Source organism: Pelobates fuscus, chromosome 10 (genome assembly GCF_036172605.1).
Source record: "Pelobates fuscus isolate aPelFus1 chromosome 10, aPelFus1.pri, whole genome shotgun sequence".
Taxonomy (NCBI): Eukaryota; Metazoa; Chordata; class Amphibia; order Anura; family Pelobatidae; genus Pelobates; species Pelobates fuscus.
Genome location: NC_086326.1, coordinates 150679493 through 150698230, shown reverse-complemented (window position 1 = coordinate 150698230; position 18738 = coordinate 150679493). Strand labels below are relative to the sequence as shown.

General features: G+C 43.0%; 3 protein-coding genes across 3 annotated transcripts; 1 reads left to right on the top strand and 2 right to left on the bottom strand.

Annotated features, from left to right (window-relative positions):
* Positions 1-429: 429 nt before the first annotated feature.
* On the bottom strand, positions 430-1954 carry LOC134575258 (E3 ubiquitin/ISG15 ligase TRIM25-like). The gene has a single exon (XM_063434520.1). It carries the CDS (start codon positions 1952-1954, stop codon positions 491-493), a length of 1464 nt encoding a protein of 487 aa, XP_063290590.1. The 3' UTR covers positions 430-490.
* Positions 1955-5345: 3391 nt separating this feature from the next.
* LOC134575245 (E3 ubiquitin/ISG15 ligase TRIM25-like) lies at positions 5346-7563 on the top strand. The gene has a single exon (XM_063434503.1). The coding sequence runs from the start codon at positions 5380-5382 to the stop codon at positions 6967-6969; it is 1590 nt and encodes a 529-aa protein (XP_063290573.1). The 5' UTR covers positions 5346-5379; the 3' UTR covers positions 6970-7563.
* A 9389-nt stretch (positions 7564-16952) lies between these two features.
* On the bottom strand, positions 16953-18358 carry LOC134574865 (gastrula zinc finger protein XlCGF17.1-like). The gene has a single exon (XM_063433916.1). It carries the CDS (start codon positions 18356-18358, stop codon positions 17330-17332), a length of 1029 nt encoding a protein of 342 aa, XP_063289986.1. The 3' UTR covers positions 16953-17329.
* Between the last annotated feature and the right edge of the window lie 380 nt (positions 18359-18738).

Genomic DNA, 18738 nt, shown 5'->3' with positions numbered 1-18738 from the left:
TAGAATCTGACTCGGTTCCACATTGCAGGAGAAATCAGAGAAGGTAAAATGGGGAGAGATTGGGACACGGGACCAAATAGGAACAATGTGTGTCTGCAATCAGAAATCTAACAAGGGACGGACTAGCTCTGACACTTACTGCCGTACAGGAGACATGCATTGGCCCCCACTATCTCTCTCTTCCACCCATCTCATTCCTTTCTCCTCTTTTACTCTGTCTGCAGGAACCATCGCCCTGATTGGTTATATATATATGAACATTTTAATGTCAGCGTATGCATGTACTGTTTATGTGATGCTACTGCTGAATTCAGGCATATCTAAAAAAATACAAAAAAAATAAAATAAAGATATAATGGGAGACAGAAACTGTACCAGATAAAAAAAAAACTATATACATACATTTATCTTATAATAATATGTCAGGTTAAGCGCACCAACAGAAGATCCATTTGCATTAATAGTTTGATTACTAATCCTACCCCCTGGTTCACGTGATTCTCACCCATGTATTTACCCCTACCCAGAATCCAATGTGGAGCGGCTCTGTGAAGGTGGCAGTAAAGGTGTGTAAGTGTCTGATCGGGTCACACAGCTCATAGAAGGACAGCCGTCCAGCCTCATAGTCCAGGGATATCCCTAATCTCTGACTGGAAGGTCTGCAAGGTAAGAGGATCTCATTCTTATTATGTATAACTGAATAATTATTATTGCACATTTCTAATCCCCATGATTTAATATTATGGCCAATTACTGACTGGTCTCCTCTCCTATCTATGCTTGGATACGCCATCCCTACGATCCACCCTCCTGATTCACTGGTCTCTATCTCCCAATAATGTCGTCCTGTGGAAATATTCCTGGTGCTTAAAACCTGGGGGTAATATTGAAATCTCTCGGGAGTTTCTGGGCGCTTCTGGTTTATTTCTGGTCTGCATATAGTCTTTAAGTCATTTGATAGAGCTACATAATTACCAGCTGTGTTCACATCGAGCAATATATCAGAAGCCGTGGTGACATCCATTAACAGCGGTGAAGTCTCCTGTATGTCATTGTGCATTTTTGCAGAATTTATAATAATATTTAAGCCTCCACGTAATATCCCTGAGATCAATCCCATATCCAGATCTCCTGCTGCATGGCTGTTGTTATCATCATTCGCTCTGTCTTCATATTCTCGTTCCATAACTTTGTAGTTGTCATTATTTTGTGATTTCTGTATTTGTAAGAACATCAGTGGGTCCGTCATGTTACACAGGTCCCCAATGTGACCCCTCTTCCTGGACAGCTCCTCCTTCTTAATTTCCAGCTGCCGGATTAGATCTGAGACTCGGTGTGAGACCTGCTCTTCCTGCCTGGAGATCACAGTCAGGACTCGCGTCTCTAGAGCTGCTAGCTGTTCCCTGATATCTCTAAGCAGGGCAGTGACACACTCTTTTAAACCACTTGCCTTTACTTGCACTTCTTTTCTATGGTCCTGCAGATTTTGGACTTTTCTTTCAGTCTCCTGTGTCTTTGAATCCACTTTCTTCAGGATATTTTTCAGTTCACCTTTCTTCCTCTGTGAAACCTCAATCAGAGTCTCCACCTGGTGTCCTTTGTGGACCCTCAGATGGTTATCACATAGATATGCTTTGCAATGGAGACATGCTTTGGCAGCAGGTACAGGAGAATGAACACAATAAGTACAGAAGATATTCCAAGTCTCTTTCTGATCTTGCTGAGAAGATTGATGGAAATTGTCTATTATGTTACACAATTTCAGGCTTTTCCTGACTTCAGGTCTTATTCTAAACCTGTGTCTGCATTCAGGACAGGAATATTCTCTCTCCTCCTGGTTGTCCCATGTTTTGTTGATGCAGACATTGCAGTAACTGTGTCCACATGTCAGGGTCACAGGATCTGTATAAATGTCCGTGCAGATGGAGCAGGTCAGATCATCGACCAACGCCATCATTGAAAGCAGGAAAGAAAAAAAACAAGTCAAAGTCCCTTTAATCTCATAAAACTAACCTTTGCTCAAAGTGCAAACAGTTCATGGAGAAGCAGAGTTTAGTATTCTATTAACCATGTAGTTTCTTCAGTGCAGGATCCTTGCAAACAAATGACATCTATGGAACTATTGATGTTGGAACTATATTTTGATTGCAAACATCAGCAACCTTAATGGTGTAAAAATACTGGTTCAGTTGGCCACATGGAAGGATGGCAAGTGTCTCTAAGAGGTAACAAAAAAAGAAGTATATACATTGTCATCATATACACTGACTGTAACTGCACATGGATTCCTCTGATTTAACAAGCTCGGAGTCATTTGTTATGAATTATTTACTTTAATTAATGAAAACTTTAGTGTTAGAAATACGAATATGGATTCCAGCGCTGATGTCCCTTGGAGCTGGGTCATGCTCCGTTCCTAAGACATTAGCTGATGGGGGGATCTAATGTGCATGCGTGGCAGGTACCATGCATTATTATTATTATTATTATTATTATTATTATTATTATTTATAGAGCGCCACCAAATTCTGCAGCGCTTAACAGTGGGTGGACGAACGGACATGTAGTTGGAACCAGACAAGTTGGACACACAGGAACAGAGGGATTGAGGGCCTGCTCAGTGAGTTTACATACTAGAGGGAGTGGGGTATAGTGACAGTAACAGAGGGATTGAGGCCCTGCTAGTGAGTTTACATGCTAGAGGGAGTTGGGGTATAGTGACACAGTAACAGAGGGATTGAGGGCCTGCTCAGTGAGTTTACATGTTAGAGGGAGTGGGGTATAGTGACACAGTAACAGAGGGATTGAGGGCCTGCTCAGTGAGTTTACATGTTAGAGGGAGTGGGGTATAGTGACAGTAACAGAGGGATTGAGGGTCCTGCTTAGTGAGTTTACATGTTAGAGGGAGTGGGGTATAGTGACACAGTAACAGAGGGATTGAGGGCCCTGCTCAATGAGCTTACATGCTAGAGGGAGTGGGGTATAGTGACACAGTAACAGAGGGATTGAGGGCCTGCTCAATGAGCTTACATGTTAGAGGGAGTGGGGTATAGTGACAGTAACAGAGGGATTGAGGGCCTGCTCAGTGAGTTTACATGTTAGAGGGAGTGGGGTATAGTGACACAGTAACAGAGGGATTGAGGGCCCTGCTCAGTGAGTTTACATGTTAGAGGGAGTGCGGTATAGTGACACAGTAACAGAGGGATTGAGGGCCCTGCTCAGTGAGTTTACATGTTAGAGGGAGTGGGGTATAGTGACACAGTAACAGAGGGATTGAGGGCCCTGCTCAGTGAGTTTACATGTTAGAGGGAGTGGGGTATAGTGACACAGTAACAGAGGGATTGAGGGCCTGCTCAGTGAGTTTACATGTTAGAGGGAGTGAGGTATAGTGACAAAGTAACAGAGGGATTGAGGGCCCTGCTCAGTGAGTTTACATGTTAGAGGGAGTGGGGTATAGTGACACAGTAACAGAGGGATTGAGGGCCCTGCTCAGTGAGTTTACATGGTAGAGGGAGTGGGGTATAGTGACAGTAACAGAGGGATTGAGGGCCTGCTCAGTGAGTTTACATGCTAGAGGGAGTGGGGTATAGGGACACAGTAACAGAGGGATTGAGGCCCTGCTCAGTGAGTTTACATGTTAGTGGGAGTGGGGTATAGTGACAGTAACAGAGGGATTGAGGGCCTGCTTAGTGAGTTTACATGCTAGAGGAAGTGGGGTATAGTGACACAGTAACAGAGGGATTGAGGGCCCTGCTCAGTGAGTTTACATGTTAGAGGGAGTGGGGTATAGTGACACAGTTACAGAGGGATTGAGGGCCTGCTCAGTGAGTTTACATGTTAGAGGGAGTGGGTATAGTGACAGTAACAGAGGGATTGAGGGCCTGCTCAGTGAGTTTACATGCTAGAGGGAGTGGGGTATAGTGACACAATAACATAGGGATTGAGGGCCCTGCTCAGTGAGTTTACATATTAGAGGGAGTGGGGTATAGTGACACAGTAACAGAGGAATTGAGGGCCCTGCTCAGTGAGTTTACATGTTAGATGGAGTGGGGTATAGTGACACAGTAATAGAGGGATTGAGGGCCTGCTCAGTGAGTTTACATGCTAGAGGGAGTGGGGTATGGTGACACAGTAGCAGAGGGATTGAGGGCCTGCTCAGTGAGTTTACATGTTAGAGGGAGTGCGGTATAGTGACACAGTAACAGAGGGATTGAGGGCCTGCTCAGTGAGTTTACATGTTAGAGGGAGTGGGGTATAGTGACACAGTAACAGAGGGATTGAGGCCCTGCTCAGTGAGCTTACATGTTAGAGGGAGTGGGGTATAGTGACACAGTAACAGAGGGATTGAGGGCCTGCTCAGTGAGTTTACATATTAGAGGGAGTGGGGTATAGTGACACAGTAACAGAGGGATTGAGGGTCCTGCTCAGTGAGTTTACATGTTAGAGGGAGTGGGGTATTTTGACATAGTAACAGAGGGATTGAGGCCCTGCTCAGTGAGTTTACATGTTAGAGATAGTGGGGTATAGTGACACAGTAACAGAGGGATTGAGGGCCCTGCTCAGTGAGTTTACATTCTAGAGGGAGTGGGGTAAAGTGACACAGTAACAGAGGGATTGAGGGCCTGCTCAGTGAGTTTACATGCTAGAGGGAGTGGGGTAAAGTGACACAAAAGGTAAGGATAGTATTAGATTAATGACAGTTGTAGAAGAGGAATCAGTCGGGAGCTATAAACAGTTTAATTGATATGCTTTTATGAAGAAGTGGGTTTTTAATGATTATTTGAAGGAGTGGAGACTGGATGAGCAATCCAGAACGGAATGGTGCAGCCCTCGAGAAGGTGGGAGTACGGACAGAAGATAGACGTAAGTCTTCAACAGAGGCCTTCTTCATTGGAAAGCAATGCTCAGTAATTTCCTATGGAGTTTTCCTTGATGCCAGATGTCCTCATGCAGAGCGTGAGGACATCCAGTTTCGTTTCACAGATTCAAACTCCAGAAATTCATGAAACTCCAGGAAGTGCCTCTAGTCATTTAGAAAATTGGGCAGACTAGATGGGCCAAAGGTTCTTATCTGCCGTCACATTCTATGTTTCTTTGTAGTTGCTGTCTGTAAACGTTGCAGCTTTTCTCATACTGCAATGTTTTACATTACAGGACTAAGGGGGACAGGGACAGTGTCAGAGGAGCACATTAATGAGATGAAGTGGTCTGGGTGCCTGTAGTGTCCCTTTAATAAAGCATGGCTAATAGAGTTAATATTTATCAATCTACAGTGCTTGAAATCATATCTACACACACTCTATCTGTACTTAGATAGCACACTGGCTTTATAACATAAAAACGGACTTTGCCCTTTATTCCTTCTTCCTCCCTTCAGTCATGGCGTCTGCTGGTCTGAGTGACGAGCTGACCTGCTCCATCTGTCTGAGTATTTATACAGATCCTGTAACCCTGACATGTGGACACAGCTTCTGCCAGGTCTGTATCGGGGATGTGCTGGACACACAGGAGGGATCCGGAGCCTATAGGTGTCCTGAATGCAGAGCAGAGTTTCAGAAACACCCCGTACAGGAGGGTTTCATATCAGCTCACCCTGAGCAGGAGAAAGCTGAGATTTTCTGTTCGTACTGTGACTCAGCTATAACTGCTATTAAAACATGCCTGCTATGTGAAGATTCTCTGTGTGAAAATCACCTGAAGATCCACAACAACTCAGCAGAGCACATCTTAACTGAACCCAAAACGTTCTTTCAAAACATAAAATGCTCTATTCACAAGCAGGTCATTGAGTATTACTGTTCTGGAGACGCCACGTACCTATGTGCATCTTGCATCCAGGATGAAGAGCACATTGATCATCAATTGGAGACTTTCAGTGAGGCCGCTGAGAAGAAGAAGGTGGAATTGAGAAATGTTCTGAAGAAATTGACCATAAAGAGAGAGGAGGCTGAGAATACAGTCCATAGTCTGCAGGAGCACAGGAGAAAAATACATGAAAAAGTAGTTGATGTAACTGCACAAGCTACTGTGCTAATCAAATATATCAGAGAACAACTAGAAGCTCTAGAGAAGCGAGTCCTGAGTGAGATCTCCAGGCAGGAAGAGCAGGTCTCCATCCGAGTCTCAGATCTAATCCGGCAGCTGGAAATAGAGAAGCAGGAGCTGTCAAGGAAGATGGGTCACATTGAGGAGCTGTGCAACACGACGGACCCATTAACTGTCTTACAAGGACGGAGATCAGACAGCGCTGACCTTTATAGTACAAATGAACGAGGCAGTGAGGACAAAAAGAGATATGATAAACAGGTTTGTGCTGTGGGTTACCTGGATGTTAGTCTCATTTCAGTGACTTTACACAAAGGTTTAGATGATATTGTGACTAATTCAAGGAGACAAAATAATGTGCCTGAAGCCTCAGATTTTCTACTGAATTCAAACACTGGTTTAAACGTATTACTAGATGTAAACACAGCTGCTTCTAATGTAGATGTATTTGGTGACTTGAAAACTGTATTCTGGTCAGAAATTAAGCAAAAGCGACCAAAAATGCCAGAGAGATTTCTGGATTATCCACAGGTTTTAAGCACCAGGAGTTTCTCATCGGGAAGACTTTACTGGGAAGTGGAGACCAGTAAATCGGGGAACTGGAGCGTAGGGATGGCCTACAACAATATAGATAGGAAAGGAGTACAGTCAGCAATTGGGAATAATAAAAATTCATGGTGTGTGGAGGGCTGTTATAATCAATATTCAGTTAGACATGACAGCAACGTAGCCTGGTTACCGCAAACAACTTCATCTCAAAAACTAGGGATTTTCCTGGACTACGGGGTTGGGCAACTGTCCTTCTATGAGCTCTGTGACCCGATCCGACATATTCACACCTTCACTGCCACCTTCACCGAGCCACTTCATATTGCAATCTGTGTATGGAAAAACACCTGGGTGAGAATCAGGAGCCACGATTAATGATCTGAAGTCCGTATAAATGAATCTGAGGATTTCAAACACCATGCTGGTTACAAGAGTAGAAAATTAGAATTTTTATAGAATTTAGCAGAAAAGAATACCACTATTGTTAATTTTCTGTATCATGCCAGTTTTATATTGTTTTGCTAGTGGAACAGGGCAGGTTAGGAAGGGTTTATCGAGATGAGAACTGTATCCACGTCTTTCTGTTTGCTTTTAATACCGCATTGTTCTTAACACTGCTCATTGAATTGATTTTCTTCCTTTCCCACAGGAATCTAAAGGTGAATATTTTTAGAATAGCATGATAATAGGGTGATGGTGCTGTGACCTAGTTTTCCCACAACGGCTGTCACTAAATCTGCTCCGATTTCTCTCTCTTTTTGGTAGTCCATCAGTCTACTCTATGCTAGAGCCAGGAGGATTGACAAAAATCAGGCAACTATCGAAAGATCTTGTTTTATTTTAGGACCAACATGTAGGAAAGTTTGAACAGACTTGAAGTTTGACTGACCATTATTTTATTTGTCATCACTCCGGATTTATATTGGGGTCAATACCAAGGAATGTATTACACTACCACCACCAAAATTAAACGTTTGTCTTGCCCTAATGTATACATAATCATTGTACTTGTTAATTTAATGCCTGTACACCAGCTACACGTTCTGTACCCGTATGTACTGTAATGTAAAATGACAGCAAATTATAAATAAAAAATAAATATACATAGACTACACACCTAATAAATGTGTCTTAAAGGTACATAGGATACGATTCTGCTTAGAAGGAAGGGAGGTAGTGTGTGTGTGTGTGTGTGTGTGTGTTTGTTTGTGTGTGTGTGTTTGTGTGTGTGTGTGTGTGTGACTCACTAGAATTGGCATTTTTTAGATTGGAATTGCTGGTATATGTGAAAAGAGAATGTGTGGTGTGTCTGCCACCATTGGGAAGAGATGGCAACATTTGGCCATGGTGGCAACTGGAAGGCCTTTTAATGTGCTTGAAACTCAGAGAACTCATTGGGGAAGGTGCTCTGTAATATGTGGGTTTGATGGATGAAGACTGCTGGAGTTGCGAGGCATGACATCATTTACCCCTGAAATCTCCATTAGTATGACCTACACAGCATGAGGGAGTATTCACGTAGACTGCAAGCTCCACTGCCACTAATGACAAGAATGTGCAATGTATGTATGTATGTAATGAATGTCATTCAGCAGTCACTTGCAAACACCTACAGGGACAATATACATACTTAGTACAGTCTGTCAGTCGGGTCAGCCTAGATACTGCACTGTTCTGTGAATATCTATGTGGTTCAGTCCAGGCATAGGAGACACTGAGATTGTGGCTATGAGCCCAAAAACAATCCTACACAGTGCTGGGCTAGCAAAGATCCCGTACAAAGAATGCCTGCTGCCCCACTTCTGCAGTACAGTGCTAACGGACTCACCTTCTGCAATTTTCATCTGTAGAAGAATTGAGTGCAGCCCACTATTGGAGTCAGTTCATACATACAGTATGTCTCTGCTGTATTTCTCAATTCAATCAATCTGCAGAGTGATAAATAAAATAGAGAATATTGCTTGTATCAAATGTTGAGCAATTATGTTAATTCCATCTAATTCAAATCTTCAGCTCATCAGTTCCAGGCCTCCCGTGAGGGTTGTGCTAGTAAGGGTGGCTGTTCTCCAAAATTCCAAAATCCTAACCAAGCCCCACACTGGTCATCACATTATTCCACTTTCAGAGTACTATTCATTTTATGTTCTGTTTTTGGCCTCAATGTAATTCAAGCTGATATGTTTTCTTTGCTCTTTATTGGCTCCCTATTAGCATTTTATTGGTTTGGATCAATTTAACTACCGCCTTTAAAGGCTTATCAGAAGCCAGTAAATATTGGTTTAAATATGAAATCTGATATCTATATTTAACATATAATAATCCTCGATAAATGTGTTTTTGGGGATTTGACAGCTAAAAGCTATTTAGAAATGCTTTATTTTTTTTTTTTAAAGAATATTTGCCTACTACCAGCAATAACAGCCAGTGGGGAAATAGTCATAGGGTTACTCCAAGCACAGTAATTTGAAGTGGTCGTGGTTCCTGGAGTCCGTATATGCCTTGTTCTGCTTCGAAACACTGCACATACAGAGGTTAATCCCTTAGGCCTCGGAGGTGTAGCTCCACCTCCAGCAGTGTCATAGGAGTGTCAACCGCCATTTTGGAATTAGAGTTCAAGGCTGGCTAATGTCAATTCTTGGCAACTTTTGTTGCACAGAATGTCAGTCATTGACTGAGAGTGATCAGCTGCTGCTCTCATCCAATGAATGGCGACAGCTTTTGCTTCTAGCTTTTGTGGCTCTGCAGAAGCCAGAAGTAAGTCACCAGACACCAGGAGACATTGGAATCTGGTGGGGAGCCAGGTAAAGGTGCAAACTGTTTAGCAATAGGGAACAGGGCTATAGTGCTCCCGGCATCACAACAACTACAGCACTAGTATAAATCCCTTTTAAAAAGCCTAGGAGGTCAACGTAACCCACATATTAGTATAAGTGAGGTTTTAATATATCAAACCCTGGAACATGAACATCCCCCAACCTTTCAAAAAAATATTGGGGGGAAAAAAACAAATAAAAATTAAATCCAATCTGGCCCATTAAGGGCACTACTCAGCCTGAGCTTGCATGGCAGGAGAAGCCTTTATAAGTGGTTTCCCATACTATGGAATCTCAGTCAGAGGGTTCTGATTGGTTGACTTGTAAACCAACCAATCAGAGCACTCTGACAGAAAAGTCTCACTTCTATTGGCTGCTTGCTATCTAGTAGACATGCCCTTACCTAAAGCATGGCAGGTGGGGACATAAGGAAGGTTTTAAACTTTCCTTATCTTAATGTGGTTGTCATATTGACCCCCAGAGTTTTTTTTTTATTATTTCTAACATGTTTAGTTATTAATAAAGAATGATAAATATGCATTTATTGTGTGATTTCCCTCCCTTCCCCCCAGGTAAACCTGTAAGAGACTATTTAACTGGGTTAGTTTGTGTGATTCCCCTGAACCAAACAGCCGCATGAACTATGGACCACCCGGGAGCTTGTTAAGCCTAATGGATACATTGTAACAATCCTAACCCCAGTGTTCTAATCGTTCATCTGGGTGGCCGCAATTCGTATGAACAACTACAAGGTGGTGGCCATCTTGTTTGCTTGAACAAAGGCAGCGGTGTTTGGTCGTCGAGTTCATGGAACTATTTTCGGACACTGAAACTCCCAAACACTGCTGCACTTCCATGATCGGTTTTATATAACTTAGAAGAACACTGCTCGGTGGTATTGTTCGTCTGGATGAAGGGAACAAGCTCCACGGTATGGCTATTGACTATGTTCGGTGGTTTGTTAGTTTTTAAACTACCGAATGTGACCGACCACTACCACTTTGCCCCTGGAACTGTTTTGGGCATAGAACCAAGTGTGCGGTTGGTCAAATTATGACTTCCAGAAAAATCTCAAACCCCTGAACCGATCTGGGTGATTTTTGGATATGTTGGTCACCCAGATCGGGGTTACATCAGGGGATGTAACTTTTGTGGGGGTTTTATGTGTTTTAAAGGTATTTTGTGGGTTTTGTAATATTGTATATTTTTCTGTGCCTGGAGATAATTGAGTTAGTTCAGTTCCTGACTCAATTATCTCTCAGGCACAGAGGAGGAGCTTGTAACTAGTAACTAGTCCCCTTTATGCAGGGCCGTCTTTAATATTGATTGGACCCTGGGCAAAGCATTTGCTTGGGCCCCCTGGACCCTGTACACCCTCCCGAGTCGTGCAATCACGTTATCACCCTTAACGCAGTGGCAACCTAAAGTAGAGAGGTGCAAGAATATTTTTTTGGGCCTCCCTATTGCAAGGATGTTTACAAAAGGTAGATCCCCATCTGTCGTACAACTCCAGCAATGCATTGACAGCTGGGGTTCTACCAATTATCCATGTTTGCAGGTTTGTATTTAGCACTAAGCAGTTTTTGTGGGTTTTAATGTAAACAGGTTTTTGTATGGAATATATTTGTATGTGGTGTTGGCGTTTGAATGTAAGCATGTATTTATGTGTAGTGTTGGTTTTTAAATGCTGAGGTGTGTATACATATAATGTTGGTGTTTAACGCAGACGTGTATTTGTAGGTAGTGCTGAAGCTTGAATGCAGGGGTGTATTTGTGTGTAGAGTTAGCGTGTGAATGTTGAGATGTATGCACATATACACACACATGTATATATACACACACTGAAACACATGCAGACACACAGATATACACACACAGACACACAAATACACAACATGACACATAGATACACATACTAATAACATACAGATACACATACTGACAACATACAGATACACCGAAACACACAAAGACAACATACAGATACACACTGACACACATACAGACACACCGATACACATCTTGACATACACAAAGATACAAACACTGACACACATGCAGTATCACAGACACATATACACACCTGACACACTTGCAGATACACAGATACACACACAGACTTCATTCAGATACACACATATATATATACACACACACACACACAGAGATACACACAATGACAACATATAGATACACACACAGATATACAGACAAACTGACACACAAACATACACTGATAGACATACTTACGCAGACACAAACTGACAGACATGCTGCAAGATACACAGACATACTGACACACTGACAGACATGCTGACACATTCACCAACACACACAACGACATACTGACACAAAGAGCCATACTGATACAGACATGCACACACTGACATACATATGGACACACACAGACACATACACTAACAGACATGCTGACACACACACATATACTGACAGACATATTGACACACATAGGAATACTGACATGCTGACACACACTGACAGACATATTGACACACACATATACTAAGACATACATTCACAGACACAGTGACAGACATACTGACACACACTGACAGGCATACTGACACATACACTGACAGACATACTGACACACTCAGGCAGACATACTGACACATACACTGACAGACATACTGACATATAGACATATACTGAGACACACACACACACACACTGGCAGACATACAGACTTATACTGAGACATTCACAGATACACACACAGGCATACTGACACGCTGACACATACACTGACAGACATATTGACACACACATATACTAAGACATACTGACATACATTCACAGACACACTGACAGGCATACTGACACACACACACACACACACTGACACAAACGCTGACACACACAGGCAGACATACTGACACATACACTGACAGATATACTGACATATAGACATATACTGAGACATTCACAGATACACACACACACACACACACACTGGCAGACATACTAAAACATACACTGACCGACACAGGCAGACATACTGACACATACACTGGCAGACATAATGACATACACTGAGACATTCACGGATACACACACACACACACTGACAGACACAGGCAGGACCCCCTCTGCCCTGCCTCTTCCTCCTCCCGTGCGGCTTCTCTCTTTATGGGAGGAAGTGACTTGCGGCCGTCACTTCCTCCCAGGCAGCTGCCAAAATCCAAGAAGGCCCGGTTGCGCTCTTAAAGCGCCAGAGCGCAAGACCGGGCCCTTGCTGACAGAAGCCCACTGGGTGGCCCTTAGTGCATAGGCCACCCGGTGGGCCTTCTTAGTATGCGGCTGCATCGGCGGTTGGGAGAAATGCTTAAGGCCAGCGGGGCCCACGGTGCAGCTGTTTCGGGCCCCCCAGGAGTAACTGGGCCCGGGGTAGCTGCCCCGATTGCCCCGCAGTAAAGAAGGCCCTGCCTCTATGGTCCAGGAGAGGGAGTGTCAGGAGCGTGCTTAACTGTGTCTGAAATTGTATAAAAGCAGGCCATCTGTCCAGATTAAAACATTCCAGTTTGTACTCCTAGAATTATGTCTGGTTACTGGGAGGGGAAAGGGCTAATCACTGTTCAAGTGTGGAGGATTCAATAGGGAAAGTCCTTGTTAGGACTAGAGCTCCCAGGACTGATTTTTATCCAGTGCCTGGGGGTGGATAGAGCGAGTTCCCCATTCGGATCCAGGAGGGAGCGGTTCCAGTACCCGTGGGCAGAAGTGCTGTGGTTTGTCCCGTTTCAGCTTGGAAGCGGTCCTTGGCGGAGGTACCCAGTTGGGGTACAGGGAGCTCCGTTACAGATGTTTTGTGGGATTTTAATTAAATTGGGGGTAAACTAGACAATGTGGGTGCTATTACAAAAGATTGTTTATCAATATTCTTGGTTTCGTGCAGTCTAATAGCACCCATTAGCTCTACATCCACTGAAGCAAGTCTTGTGCATTCCTGAAGCAGTATTGTTCATCACTACTTCAATATTAACCACCTCTAATATCCGCTAACTACCGTACAAAACCTCCGTGCAGGGTATAACCTGTCATTACAGAATTAGGAACAGCACTGTCCCTGGTGCTGTAATTAATGGTATAATAATGCGGGATTGGCATAGCATTCTAACACCCCTAGAATGAACGCACCTTTTCAATGTCAGAATTCAAACATTTACTTTTTTTTTTTTTACATAAATTGTCTGCTTGGTAAAATATTTATTAGATCTGTGTGCGTGGAGTTTGGTAAAATGTATTATCCTTTTTGATTAATGACAAAAGATTTGGTTATTTTTCTTATAACAAAGTTTCTAGAGAGCTGTCATTTACGGCTGTTGCACACTTTGAGGACAAGCAAGTTTTACATTTTTGCTCTCTACATCAGTAACTTTCCTCTAACTCATTAAGTATACAAACATGTACTGTGCACGGCTTTGTAAAGAACATTTTATACCAGACATAAACATTTTGCATACGCTTTTCATAGCTTTGACATCTACAATTTTTAGATAACTAGTCCAGTTCAAAAAAGAAAAAGTATAGGAAAATAGATATCGCTGTTTTGGAACCTCATATGCCTACACTCTGCCACTGTAGGCCACATATATATAAAAAAAAAAAAAAAAGGTTTTCCTGTTAAAAGTTTTGATATATTGGATTTCTAAGTACATATTGGGAACAAAAGACAAACCAATGTGTTTAGCTAGAGGCTTTTTACATTATTTTATTACCAGTTTCTGCCCCAATTTCAGGTAATTTATTTTTTAATTTTTGGTGAATTTCAGGGCCCCATTTGGAATCTGGTAGTTTTGGTTTTGAAAATTGGGATTTTGATGCTTGGCCTCCAATAGCTGATTTTTTTTTTGCCAGCACGTAGTTCACAATATTAAAAATTGTTGGGGCACTTACACACACTTAACCTAATGCATCTTTTTAACTCACAAAGGCCATGATTTGGTGGCAAGCAATGTTCAATATTTTTAAAGAAGAGAGGTGGTCATGGGATTCCAAAAAATGTCGATAGTGACCACATATGACCCCAAGCCTCTGTCACTCATTAACCCCCAAATCCCCGGTGAGTGTCAGGTTTGGGTAGTTCTGGCATTTTTCCTTTTGGCTACAGCGCAACTTGACCCAAGAGGATGGTCCTGGGCATACTGGACTGGAGAGAGGGCGTACTGGACCAGAGAGATGCCACTCGGAAGGAGCTCTGGTATGAGGCCCTGGAGGAGGTTCAGCATCGGCGAGAGAGAGCCTCCCAAGCGAGGAGCAGCGATTGCAGGGAAAGCAGCCTCTAGAGGAGTGGGTGACAGAGCTTGAGGACCTGGTCTGGAAGGAGCTGTGGCTGGACGAGGCTTACCGGGCACTAGCCTGGTACGCAACCCGGCGCGAGCAGTGGATGACTGAGGATAGTATGCCAGAGGGTGAGGACTACAATGGCCTGGGCTTTCTGTGGGAGGCTTTTGAGGAAGACGGTGACTTTGGAAGTCTGGCAGAGTATTGGCACTGGGACATCCACAGCATCAGGGAAGCCTTGATGTATATCCCTAGAGCGAACGACCTGGGGCAAGACCTGATACAACTGGTCACCATGGAATGGTAGCTGGAGCAAAGTAACCACGCCTGTTCAGCTCAGTTCAGCAACAAGGTATCCTGCAAGGAGTAGAGACAATCGTTCTCTCCCCAGCAGCAGTGTACCTTACTGGGAGTAGAGACAATTCGACTCTCCCCAGTGGGAGTGTATCCTGCAGGGAGAGGAGACAGCCGGTCCCTCTCCCTAATCCACAGTGTGAGTAATTGGGAGTAGAGACAACCGGTCTCTCTCCCCAGCAGCAGTGTATCCTGCAGGGAGAGGAGACAACCGGTCCCCCTCTCCAGCGGCAGTGTATACTGCAGGGAAAGGAGACAACCGGTCCCTCTCCTCAACCCCAGTTGAAGTTATTGGGAGTAGAGACAACCAGTCTCCCTCCCCAGCGGCAATGTCTCCTGCAGGGAGAGGAAACAACCAGTCCCTCTCCCCAACCCCAGTTGGATTTATTGGGAGTAGAGACAACCGGTCTCTCTCCCCAGCGGCAGTGTATCCTGCACGGAGAGGAGACAACCGGTCCCTCTCCCAATATCTGGGTTCATTGCTCTTCCTGTAAAGCAGGGCTAATTTAAAGATATGAAGCAATTCTAACTTTTCACAAAAATATTGTCCATTCATTTACATTCAATATCTTGTTTCAAGGGACACTATAGTCACCGAGACCACTTCAGCTCAATGAAGGGGTCTGGGTGCCAGGTCCCCCAGGTTTTAACCCTTCAGATGCAAACATAGCAGTTTCAGAAAAAAACTGCTATGTTTACATTTGGGGTTTATCCAGTCTCTAGTGGCTGTCTTCCGGACAGCCACTAGAGGCGCATCTGCAACGCTGGAGGCATATTTTGCCTCCATCACGCAGAGCGTCCATAGGAAAGCATTGACAAATGCTTTCCTATGGACACTTTGAATGCGCGCGTGGCACTACCGCGCATGCGCATTTGGCTCCGCTGACGTCAAACAGGGGAGCTGAGGTCACCAGCGCCGACGTCTGGATTAAGGTAAGCTGCTGAAGGGGTTTTAACCCCTTCAGCGGCACGGGAGGGGGACCCTGAAGGTGAGGGCACCCTCAGGGCACTATAGTGTCAGGAAAACCGCTTTGTTTTCCTGACACTATAGTGATCCTTTAAAGAGACACCACCAAAGCTTATTTTGGCCTCAATTTAATTCCAGCCTATCACTTTTATCTGCAGTTTATCGGCTTCTAATAAGCATAGAGGCTAGTATACTTAACAGCAAGCATTCAAAGTGGGATCTGCATACGTTGGAGTAGAGGCAGGCTTACGCAATGTATGATCCTATACTGGAGCTAAATCCCTATTACTTTTGCCTAATTCAGGTGTTTAACCCCTTAAGGACACATGACGTGTGTGACACGTCATGTTTCCCTTTTATTCCAGAAGTTTGGTCCTTAAGGGGTTAAAAAACTATTTAATGTTGTGAGCTATGCAGCTGGTGTTTAGTGAGTAAGTGCACAAACCAAAAAAATAAATGCACATATGTGAAAGTAAGCAACTTCTCAATATGACTGAAACATAATTTCACTTTATTCGATGTAATAAGACATATTTTAAACAATACATGGCACTAAAGTCCAAACAGAGAACTAATCAATGAAGTAGACATGCAAAGATATATAAGATATTATCAGTTTTAGATATGTGCTGTATTAAAAATGCTGTCATGGTTTTACAGTATGGCAACATTAACCCCCTAAGAACGAAGGTAACTGTCCAAGTTTTAAACCAAACCTAAATCTAGACTATGCGCAATGGGCAATTGCTCAGCAACGGTATTAACCACAGAGTTAAAGGACTCTATGCAGCACTGCATAGAGCTCATCGGCCAGTCGAGGGCCACTAGAAATGGGCCCAGTATATGGAAGGGAACCCTATGTATCCATTGATGCCTGGATCTCCTGGTGTGAGCAGGGCTTTTATCCTGCTCCCACTGTGATCTATTTATAGGCATGTACATGTCTATATAAAAAGTTGCGTGCAGCTTTGATTTTTTGGCACTGCATGCAGCTCACCAAAGAGTCTGGGGAAACTAAAAATGGCCCCAGCAGACAGATATGTGGGGCTCCATGGTATGAACAATGATTTAACCCTGCTTATATTAAAACTAAAGGACGTTCCTATATTGTATTAAAATTTAGGACGTTCTAGAACATCATCGAATACCCCAACGTCGGTAAGGGCTTAATTTCCAATGGGTTTTAATGTCTTATACCTGTCACAAATCCTCATTTATTGAAGACAAGGAGAAATTTATTTCTCAGCATAAATTGGGTGCAAATGTCCCCTTTAAAGTATTGTGGAGAACCTTTTTATGTTTAGGACGTTAAAAAAGTTTGCTTTCCTCGCTGGTGAATTTGCTCATGTCTGCTAAGCTCTGACTTTGTGATAAAACATTTCCCACACTCAGAACATGCAAATGGCTTCTCTCCTGTGTGAGTTCTCTCATGTCGACTAAATGCAGACTTTGCAGCAAAACATTTCCCACATTCAGAACAAGCAAAAGGTTTCTCTCCCATGTGCGTTTTCTCATGGCTTATAAGACTAGATTTTTCCATAAACTGTTTCCCACATTCAGGACATTCATATGCTTTCTCTCCTGTATGAGTTTTCTCATGCCGAACAAGTGCTGACTTTGCTGCAAAACGTTTACCACATTTATGACATGCATATGGTTTCTCTCCAGTGTGATTTCTCTGATGTATAAGAAGATGTGCATACTGGCTAAAACATTTCCCACATTTAGAACACTGGAAAGGTTTCTCTCCTGTGTGAATCCTCTCATGTTGACGAAGAGCTGGCTTTGCTGAAAAACATTTCTTACATTCAGAGCATGTATATTTTATTTGTCCCAGGTGAGCTCTCTGATGTTCCCACAGTTGTGACTTTTGAGAGAAACGTTTGTCACATTTGAAGCATGCAAACGGTTTTTCTCCTGTGTGAATACTCTTGTGTCTACAGAGCGCTGACTTTGCGGCAAAACATTTCCCACATTCAGAACATATAAACGGCTTCTCTCCTGTGTGAATTCTTTTGTGTACAATAAGACATGACTTTCTTTTAAAAGATTTCCCACATTCACAACATGCAAATGTTTTTTCTCTGGTGTGATTGTTTTGGTGTTTTAGAAGCTTAGATTCAAGACACTTATCATTGCCAGAACAATTTGAACTATTAGTCATGCTGCGTATCTCACACTTACCAAGATATGACTCACTAATAACACATTTATGATCCAAACCATTACATAACTTCCGTGGCGAAGCTTGAATTTCATGAGCTTTTATTACTGTTGAGTTATCTTGGCGAGGTGTAACAGGACTGTTTGAAACTGAATCCTCATCCATTGTTTACAGGGATGTCTTCAGACCTTCGTCTGGAATATCTCCATAATATTACGATAGAAGAGCCTTACGTGATATTGAGTTTCTGAACTCATAAAGTCTTTGGAAACATGACACGATTTTACCACCTAAAACAAAAAAGTAATAGTGAATAGTTGCAGTCATTTTGTTAATGCATTCCTACATTCATGATCCATCTTGGAGTTTGCAAATTAGACCATATGAAGCACAGAAAACACTGCATACATGTGCCATACGTATTACAGAGTCATTTTGGCAAGTCAAAGCCGATAATGGTTTTCCTCATTATAGAAAAATCTAATTAAAAGGAACGCTGAAGGCTGTAACCAAGCACCCTTCTTTTTAAATGCATATCACGCTAA

What these genes read in the sequence shown, in the direction of transcription:
- LOC134575258 (XM_063434520.1), bottom strand. Translation starts at nt 1,954, where the DNA reads ATGGCGTTGGTCGATGATCTGACCTGCTCCATCTGCACGGACATTTAT.
- LOC134575245 (XM_063434503.1), top strand. Translation starts at nt 5,380, where the DNA reads ATGGCGTCTGCTGGTCTGAGTGACGAGCTGACCTGCTCCATCTGTCTG.
- LOC134574865 (XM_063433916.1), bottom strand. Translation starts at nt 18,358, where the DNA reads ATGGATGAGGATTCAGTTTCAAACAGTCCTGTTACACCTCGCCAAGAT.